The 9,987-nt window shown below is 39.7% G+C and overlaps 2 protein-coding genes across 2 annotated transcripts in view; one reads left to right on the top strand and one right to left on the bottom strand.

Annotated features, from left to right (window-relative positions):
- cpt2 (carnitine palmitoyltransferase 2) overlaps window positions 1-3,893 on the bottom strand; it is a 6,273-nt gene extending 2,380 nt beyond the window's left edge. Inside the window, exons 1-4 of the mRNA XM_015385769.1 lie at window positions 3,402-3,893; window positions 1,864-1,944; window positions 1,672-1,778; window positions 286-1,590 (exon numbers count right to left, since the gene is read on the bottom strand). Coding sequence (XP_015241255.1) covers window positions 286-1,590; window positions 1,672-1,778; window positions 1,864-1,944; window positions 3,402-3,583 — 1,675 coding nt within the window. The 5' untranslated portion in view covers window positions 3,584-3,893. The remainder of the gene's footprint in view (window positions 1-285; window positions 1,591-1,671; window positions 1,779-1,863; window positions 1,945-3,401) is intronic.
- Window positions 3,894-7,115: 3,222 nt separating this feature from the next.
- LOC107091702 (non-specific lipid-transfer protein-like) overlaps window positions 7,116-9,987 on the top strand; it is a 23,943-nt gene continuing 21,071 nt past the window's right edge. Inside the window, exon 1 of the mRNA XM_015385786.1 lies at window positions 7,116-7,124. Within this exon, the coding sequence (XP_015241272.1) occupies window positions 7,116-7,124 (9 nt within the window). The remainder of the gene's footprint in view (window positions 7,125-9,987) is intronic.

The raw sequence follows: 9,987 nt of genomic DNA, 5'->3' as shown, positions 1-9,987 counted from the left end.
GTTAGAAAACTAAAACCTGGAAGGAGATGAACTTCCCAACAAGCTTCCAGGTGAAGCTGCACCGTTAAGGATCAAAAATCGATCCTGATCCCAGAGAAAGCTGATAGAGCTGGAGTGTCTCTGACTGAAGAGTTTCTGTCCAACGAGACGTTTGTTTACAAACTGGTTGGATTTGTTTGCATTTTTTGTACTAAACTGTTTCCAGATGAATGTTTTATTTCCTAACCCTGTGTTTCTGCGGCCATCTTTGTCTGCATTGTTTTAAGTGTTTCAGGTTGAACCCACCCATGGCCGCCTCCTTGGTGAGCTGTCCGTGGTACTTGGAGCACTCGTTGAGCATCGCCCGCAGCTCCTCCACGCTGTGCCTGCTGGGCTCATGAACGAAGGCGTGCGAGCAGCGCTTGGTGTGCACGGTGGCCGGGCGGATGGTCTCGGTGCGCCCGTGCCTAAACGCCGCCGTGCTGCAGGACTCGTATGTGGCCACGGTCTGACCGTACTGCCGCAGGAAGGCCATCTGAAAGGACAGCTGGGCGACGGCGTCCGGACTCAGCTTGCTCTTCTTCAGCTGCTCCTTCCCACCTTTCTTGAACTCCATGGCGTCGATGGTGAGCTTCGATACGGCGGAGTCAAAGTTCTCTTTGGCTGCGCGGATGCCGTTCTCTAGCTGCCCGTCCAGGTGGAACTGCAGCTTGCGGACGGCGGAGGCCGAGTCCACAGAGGCTGGGGCGGAGCCTGGATGCACCAGCGGCTTCTCAGTGGTGTCTTTGAACACCTCGTTCTGGAAGCGGAGCACGGCGACGCCGTCGCCCCAAGCGTGCTCGAAGTTGATGGCCGCCTGTCCGTCCTTGGTGACGATGATGCTGAAGGACTTGTCGTACCAGCGGTTGCAGCCATCGCCGTGCAGCATGTTGTGGGAGATGTGGATGTGGTCCCGCATGCTCTCGTCGTCCAGACAGAGACAGAAGAGGGCGCTGTCGACCAACCCCAGCGCCTCAGCGTTTCCAGCAGCGACCAGCTTCTCCCTCAGCCCCGCCCACACGTCTCTGTTCTCACTGGTCAGGACGCCCAGAGGGAGCGATGGCGCCGGCATCGCGTCGGACAAAATGTACTTGAGGTGGGAGTGGATCTCCGCCGGTTTCACCAGACCCCCGTCTCTGTCCACGACGTCGAAGACGTACATGTTGCCCTTCCTCATCACCAGCAGGTGGCGGCCTCTGTCGTCGGTGAAGAGCTCGTCCCGACCGCGCTTCGGGATGCGTGTCGAGTTGAAGAGGCGGAAGTACTGCGACATGTCGAGGGGGTACGCGTTCACCATGTAGGCTCCGTACCAGGACAGGGAGGACGGGACCCAGCGGATGAAGTTCTTGAAGCGGTCCGTGTCGCTCTTCGCTGGGTTCAGATGGAAAACCTCCGGCTCCAGCAAACCCGCCCGCAGGGTCTTCATGAAGCGCACGGCCGAGCACACCAAGTTGGTCGACCGCACCAGCTGCTCGTTGTGCTCCGCCTTCGGATCGGGGTTGAAGGACATGAAGGGGTTGGAGTTCAGCACCACGGAGTCGCGTGCCGACAGGTACATGTCGAACCAGGGACCTGAGGGTGAAACAGAATGGTTGCTGGTGGTTTTTTAAAAGGGAGACGCTCTGCGACGCCGTTAGACGCCGACGCCCTCACCTGAGATGTAGCTAGTGTGCTTGTTGTTCTTGTCCTGAGCCACCAGCTCCTCATGCAGCTGTTTCCCTACGCCGCTCTGGAACTCTTGAGCCAACTTCTCCGTTTTTCTGACGAGAAAAGTTTAAAAAGGCTACATGTAAACATTCCAGCACCAAGTGATGAAAATAAATTATAATCCTGGTAGGAACTTACGCAAACTGGGCTTCATCCAACAGAGGCTTCTGGGCAGCTAGATACCTCCTGATGGTGTCCTCCAGTTTGGGGATGGGGAGTCTGAGGAGCAGAGAAAGAAGAAAGAACTTCACTGAGAAGAAAGTTTCAGCTGCTGGTTGGAAAGGAAGATAAGATGCTGTTACTAATCCACAGGATGCATAAAAGAAAAAACACACAGTTTTAATTAAATTAGAGATTATCTGCAACAGAACAACTGCTGTGTTACACATCAACCACTAGATGTCAGTATTATGCATCTGTTATTCAGCTTTGCTTTTATATCTCATTGAAATTGGGGAGTGTTTTAGAAACACACATAAACTTTGCTGTATATTCTAAAGCTTAACAGTTAATATAGCCTACCTTATTCCATTAGAGTGATTGTTGAACAAATGAAAATAAACCCATACTAATAAATATGGTTTAAAGTCAGGGTTAAACCTGAAGTTTTCTGGCTAACCCAGTTATCCTGCTTCCTGGTACAGGCCTCAGCAGTTTGCTGTGTGTAAACTTTCCTTTGATTCTCTTTAAAATCATTTTAAAATGAATGACAGAATCTTTATTTTTTTACATTTGTGGTTTTGAAACCATAAAATCTCAGTATCTTTATCTTTACAGCCTGTCAAATGTCAAGGCATACTAGATTAAATCTCTTTTTTCTCTTCTTGAATTCTAACTTTAAATGTCTCCTTCCAGATCCGAAAACAGTTGAAAGCCACAAAGTGACGCCTGAAGGAACTTTGACTATTAATCAAAAACCAACAGGTTGTAAAAAGGATTTAATTTAGTGGTTTACAACCAATGTAGTTTATGATTTCAGCAGATAATAAGCCAGGTTGGCTCGTTATATATGCTCAGCAATCATATTTTTTATGAGGTGAGCTTTTATTATATTTTAGACTCATCTTCCTAATGAAGTGAAAAACATCCCAGCAGATCAAAGATTTGAGTTAATTAAGATGCGATAGATTTTAAAAGCTTATCCCACGTAGTGCGTTTTGTCCTGTAAAATGAAAATAAGGTTTGTGCAGATACATAAATTGTGAAAATTAGTTTAGATCAGGTCTAAGGCATTAATTTAGATTCAAAGAAAAAGCAATTGTTGAATAAATCGGTAGTTACAGGATGAGGTTCTTAACAGTTAAAATTGTTTCCATTTCAATTATATTTTTGTCCCTTTTTTAAACGAATAATATTTTATAGGAATAATTATGGGTTTTATCAAACCTAAAGGTCTTTGGAAATTACTGTGTTTCTTAAAATAAAGAAAATAATTTGTTTATGTTGGAGAATGATCACCTAACAACATGACATTAATTGTTTTCAGACTCAATCACTGTATTTCTCTCACTGCCATCTGGTGGTCACGGAGTCGAAATCAAACGTACCCTTTACCCTACTTTCCTTTTTAACCTTCTCTCGTTGCTCAAATCCTTTAAATTGTCTCATTGTGGTCCTGCTAACGTTAGAACAGCTTATTTACTGTAGAAGGGGTTTATTTGAATTGGTTTTCCTACCTGGGTAAACTCTTCTGGTAATGCATGGAAGGAACAACGCTTTGGTGAAGGTAGTCCGCAGAGGAACCCGTCCTGCTGCTATAGAACCGAGCTGAGATCCCCGCTGCGGTTCTTCTCAGATGAATCGGACCTACAGGTGTCCTCAGACGGACAGCGCATCGTGCGGACAGGAAAGTGGCCATGGCGGCAGCTGGCAAAGCAAAATAAACTCAGGGTGGTTTGGAGCTATGGGCGAAGGTAGAAGCTCCTCAGCAGGTAGAAACCAAGCTAACCTCTGAGGCTAACAGCTGTGCTAGCTTAGCCTCTTCGTCTCCAGAGTAAAGGGAGTTTGACATTAACAAAAATGCTTCAACAATAGCTTGATTCCTTTGGTAATAAATAAATGACACGGCTTTCAGAAACAGTAAAAGAATAAATAAACAGTAATGAATTAACAGGAAGTCTAACTGGTACAACCAGTCACGTGACCCGTTCTAGCCCCGCAACTTTTCCGGGGTTATGTGGAGGTCATGTGCATTGAACGCTGCCGGCAGCGAGGCCGACGTGCCTAGAGGGCGGCCATCTTGGATCGGACCACAATTCAGACAGTTGCCTTAGATCTCATTTTAATCTCATGGAAGACGAGTCAGAGATAATATTACAATAATCCCTTACATGTCACAATCCCTTAAAAGATATATATATATATATATATATATATATATATATATATATATATATATATATATATATATATATATATATAGTTTGAAAAAGAGTTTTGACACAGGTATTGACAATGACAAAAAATAAAAACATAAAATAATAACTTAACCCTCTTTTGTAAATCAAATTACAACAAATTTTCCTCTATAAATCATAGACATTTTAAGAGCAATCCTTAAAAATACTGAATAATAATATATATTTTATTTTATTATATAATATAATGTTATTATATATTATATTATACTATAATATTATATATTATATGATATACGTCCAATGAGGCATCCATGTATATAATGTCTAAGGTATGGCGGACCTAGAGAGTCACTGAAGAAGAAAACCAGGCATTTCAAATTTAGCATTTAAATCAGGCAATTTGACATCCAATTTGATAAGCTTTTTCTAATGGCACATTTTAAAATTAATTATTAAAGAGGAATTGTAAATTGTATTTATAAATCCAGCATTAAATACTGGAATATGAAAATGTATTTTCAAATCATATTTCTGACTAGGAGATTAAAGAGCCATAATTCATAAATCTAATTATAAATACATTTAATAATTTAACAAAATTGATTCCTTAGTCCATTTTCTTTTTCAACTTGCATTTCAAATCCTTTTTTAGATTGCATTTTGTTTTTGATTTGCTCAATTTACCCTTTCTGTGACCCTTCTGGTCCCTGAGCACAATAAAAACCAGGTTATTTGTCAGTTTGTTCACAAAGCGTGGCGCTCTAACCAATGACAGAGTTACTTTCCAGAAATCTCAGGGACCAGAATAGACATAGAAAATTTGCTATTAGGAAAAGCTTTTCAAATTTGATTTCAAATTGCAAGGTTCCAATCTTACATTTGAAAATGCTGGCGTCCAGCATCCTGCTCTGATATGACAACTCTGTGGTCACCGTGAAAATGTCTATATTTCATTGATGTTTCTTTGTATATGCACTGAAATGGAAATAATGACTCTATGAAAACCACATTACTGTAGCAAAAAAGAATATATATCTTTTATGATTTCTGTCATACTTTGATATTCAGATTTCAGACAGGAAAAACATCAAAATAAAACACTGACAAATATGTATTTGTCCTCCTTATCTTTTTCAACGTAAAAGTTTTGAAAAATAAAACTGTCTTAAATTATATTTTCTTTTTTTTTTTCAAATAGCTGTAAGTAAAGTTACATTTTATGTTCCTCTTTTTCCAACTACTAAAACTAAAGCTTAAGTGTAAATTCAATGTGAAAGACTGTTGCAGCTTCACCTGAACCTCCTGCCATGTCCCTTATTCTGCTCCAGCAAATCATCTTTAAAGATCCCTTTGGTTTGGCTCCTTTTTATGTTCTTCTCTCCCGCACCAATTCCCCCAAACACCAGACATCATTTAGACGTTGGTTTTTAGGCTTAGTCTGGTCGGTCCGTCACAGTCTTGATTTAGTCCAACAATCATTAAAAATTAGGCTTTTTGGTCGTTCTGATTTTGTCCCACTTGAGTCCAATAATAAACGTTAAAAAGACGTTGCAAACTGGGTCTGCAATGTCTTTTCATTGATCTGAAAATAACAGCTTTTCACTTTTCAACCAAATGTAGACGTTGTTTGGGACGTAAATCATGTCGTCTTTTCAACCAATTTTTGCTTGGTGGGTCTGGCTTATTCCACCGCCAGTGTCCGGACCCTTAGGGAAGACTACTAACCCTTTCTGGGTTACTCATCCAAGCGAATGCTGATTCAAAGCATCTTAGTCTTCTGCCAAGGCCAGAGCGCCAAATACCTAATCTAATTTATGCCATCATCTGGGTTTTCCTCTCCACTGTCACTACATGCATACTCAGGGTTTGCTGATGGTCAAATAGTTTCCGCACTAAGCTGGTTTTCCTTAAATAGAAATAATTTGAAGAATACAATTGTGTTTCCTGTATGAATAAATTGAATGTTTTCTGATTGCAGCTTTTCTCTGTGTGATCTTTCCAGGTTGAATTAAGGTTTTGCTTTAAACGGTAATTAATTAGTTGAATTTAGGCTCTTTCTTCTTGCATTTTAATTCAGATACACTGGAAGGGGTTTGTTTTTTATATTTAGGGTAAATCATTTTTTTAAGGCACAGCATCACAACAGCCCAGACTTTGAGTAGGATGAGAAATATATTTAAATTACATTTTTCAACCTGTTCAGTGGTGACGGTTAAAGACTCCAAACTGATGGACAGAAACTATTCTTCAGATTTATCTATAAAGAAGGATAACTAATCAAGATATCAGGACCCAGAGAAGGAAAACAGTCCCAGAGCACCACTCTACCACTGCCATGTTTTACTGCTGAGGTGATCAGTTTCTGAAATGCTTTGTTAGTTTTGCACCTGTACTATCTGGACCTACATCTTTTAAAAATATTTAATCTTTATTGGTATCAAAAGACAAACTATTTTACCAAAAGTCTTTTGGATCTTCTTCCTATTTCTGCTCTCTGGCGAATAGGTTCTTTTTGATTGCTGCTGGTTTTTGCTTCTCATTCTCCTAAATGTATGAATGATTGAACTGAAGCAGAGGAGGCCTGTAGAGCTTTAGATTCTGCTCTGGGTTCGATTGTTACCTCCTGGAAGAGTTGCTGATGCACTCTTGTAATAATTTCTGTAGGCCGGTCGCTCATGTTTCCATGAAGGCATTGGTGAGACAGAAAAAATGTAACTTGAACTTTTTTCCTCAACAAAAATCAACACACAGGACAATATTTAATTTGCATACATTTAGTTTTTAGTTTTTCTGCACTTAGCACTAATCCTCATGTTATAATAGGAGCAGAATTAAAATGTTGCATGACCATAACTGTCTGTAATGGCTCTTCCTTTATGTTTAGTAGGACTGGATGGATAAATAACGTATGATTATTATCACAGTTTATTATAAACATAATTACCCCAATTTTTGTTCGCAGTAGCTTTGATGTTTTTCCTAATTTCCTCAGAACGGTTGGTACAGAACTGAACACACAACATTCCCGCCATGCACGCTGTAACGTCTCCAGAAGATCCCTTCATCAGATCTGTGTGTTTCAGGTTCAGGAGCTTTTATTTTGTACAGGTTGTGGCTATAAATAGAGGCATAAAACCATCTTTGTTTGGCTAGTAGTCAGACTCTCAGATGCAAAGCTGATAGTCAAATAATTGTGACAAACTTGTAACCGTCCAAACAGACAAACTGAGCCGTTAAAAAGAGCCCAAACAATCGGCTAAAGTAATGGATAAATGAAACTTGAATGTTGTGGGAAAAGTGACTTAAATGCAGGTCTAAAGGGAATTTCCTTATTAAACATTTTGATTGAAGCTAGAGTGTGGGATATAAACAAAGTTTTTATTGTTAATAGGCTGAGAAGAAGTTAGTGTTGTGAACATGTGAAGAGATCTGTGAATTTTAAAACCTGGACCCGCTGGAAAACCTACAAAATGAGTCTCCTGACTATAAATATGAGATGAGGCGGTGTGCTCATGCGCTCTTTGTTATCAGAGAACCGAGCCACAGATGAACCGTGCCGAACCCTACTGTTGAACTAGTGCAAAATTTTTAATGCACAAGACAGGATTAATATTTCATTCACTCTTACTAGCTGGACACTTACCACAGTAATCTCCCAGGTGCTGATTGTATCGGCGTTTCTCCTTCCACCTGCAGGCTGCCACTTGTTAACGAGGCCCAGATTTCCCATGAGGCTGCACGATTAGCGTCAATATGGCGCGTAAATTACTCAACTTCTTAAGTAGATGATTAAGTTGAAATAATATTAAGTTAGAATGAGTACTACTTGTAGTTCTTGAAACTAATCAGTAGAATGAATCCATTCCCAAATATTTTGTTTGTAATTTACCAAAAATATTTACAATATATATAAAAAATTAATTTGTTAAGCAAATACTAATTTCATTTTGTGAAATAAACTTAAGTCATAGTTGTAAATTGGACACAAAAATAACAGTTGAATTTTTAGACATTTATTTTGGTATGTACAACTCAAATAATCCCTTAAGTGATTTTTTTGAGATTTTATTAAGTTAGTATAGCTATTTATTACTATGATATTTACAAAGCCTGTGAATAATTTTTTGAGTGTAGATTTAGTGCGGTTTGGTTGTGTCTGGCACGGTCCGTTTCAGTTGCGTTCCATTTACACTCTAAAGTTACCTCGGTTACCGTGCTTGGACCATTCTCGGCACGGTTTCAAAAGGATAGTGTAAATGAGGCTACTGTTAAAGTGTTCTCCAGGATTATTGGTTTTTGTCGAGGAGATCTGGCCTCATTCTGGGAGAGTCGGGCTACTTAGAAGGCTGGTCAGATGCCTGATGGGGTCAAAGGCATGTGTTAGTTTATTGCCCTGCAATCAGTGTTATTACATGCCTGTGATCAAAACTATGATTATTCTAAATCATTTATATGTCCAGCAATTAGGTTCTTAAACTTGACCTAAGTTTCTGGTTTTGTATTTCTGAACATTGTGTGTGAACGTTGTTGCTCGTCTGTTTTCTCCGTTCGTCTGGTCGGGTCGCTACAATGAATCACCCTTCATGGATTTAATAAATTGTTTCAGATTCTAGTTTTGGTCTTTTACTGAGCCATTCTAACACAGAGATACAACTGGTCTTAACCTCCAGCTGTAGATCCGGGCTTCAGTGTATAATTTTGCTTTTTTCAGATGTGTGTGTTTATGCATTTTATGCAAACAAAACTTAACACATGTCAAATTTTAATCAATAATTTTGTGTATTGGTTGTGAACACCAGCAGAAGCTTGGTGAGGTTGGAGTCATAAAAATTTACTATTAAATCAGCTGTATAGATTTACACCCCTTTATGGTTTTTTTGTTTGAAAAATACAATCCTGAGGAACATGCTTCATCTTCATTAATTCAATTCAATTCAATTTATATAGCGCCAAATTTACAACACATGTCATCTCAAGGCGTTTACAGTTCAACCAGATCATACAGTCAGATTGATACAAAGTTTTCTATCTAAGGAAAACCAGTTGATTGCATCAACTCATTGACTCAATACAATCCCTCACACTAAGCATGCTTGTAGCGACAGTGGAGAGGAAAAACTCCCTTTGAACAGGAAAAAACCTCCAGCAGAACCAGGCTCAGTGTGAGCGGCCATCTGCTGAGGCCGACTGGCCGACAGAAGCAGACACAAAAAGCATCTGTAAAAGGCGGCCCCGTTTTTTTATTTTTACATAATTTAAGCCACTCTCTACAGAAGCGGATAAGGGCCACTGAAAAAATAAAAATAAATTAACTTATTTTTACATTTACCAAATATGAGAACAAAAAAGTCAGAATTCTAAGATTAAAACCAGAATTCTGACTTTTTTTTCTGGAATTCTGACTTTCATTTCAGAATTCTGACTCAATTCTGATGGCTAACAAACATGTTAGCATCAAGCCGTAGCCATGCCTTTTTTAGGGACTAGCTTTTTTGTTTTAATCACCCTCTGCTCTTCCATTAAGGAAATAGCATCGCCAGGGACCCCTAGGGCACATAAAAAGTTGCCTAATTGCGACATTTTCCACCATTGTGTTACTGGCCCTCCCAAAAAATTCACATCTTTGTCAGTGAAGCCGAGTGCTCCACATCTCTTCCCTCATGGTGCCCATCTACATTAAGATCCAAAATTCTGAGATTAGTCAGAATTTTAAGAAAAAAGTCAGAATTCTGAGATTAAAGTCAGAATTGTGAGAAAAAAAGTCAGAATTCTGAGATTAAAGTCAGAATTTTGAGATTAAAGTCAGAATTGTGAGAAAAAAAGTCAGAATTCTGAGATTAAAGTCAGAATTTTGAGATTAAAGTCAGAATTGTGAGAAAAAAAGTCAGAATTCTGAGATTAA

Source organism: Cyprinodon variegatus, unplaced genomic scaffold (genome assembly GCF_000732505.1).
Source record: "Cyprinodon variegatus isolate N-32 unplaced genomic scaffold, C_variegatus-1.0 Scaffold348, whole genome shotgun sequence".
Lineage (NCBI taxonomy): Eukaryota > Metazoa > Chordata > Actinopteri > Cyprinodontiformes > Cyprinodontidae > Cyprinodon > Cyprinodon variegatus.
Note: the sequence above shows the minus strand (reverse complement) of the source record. Positions and strands in the feature narration are given on the sequence as shown.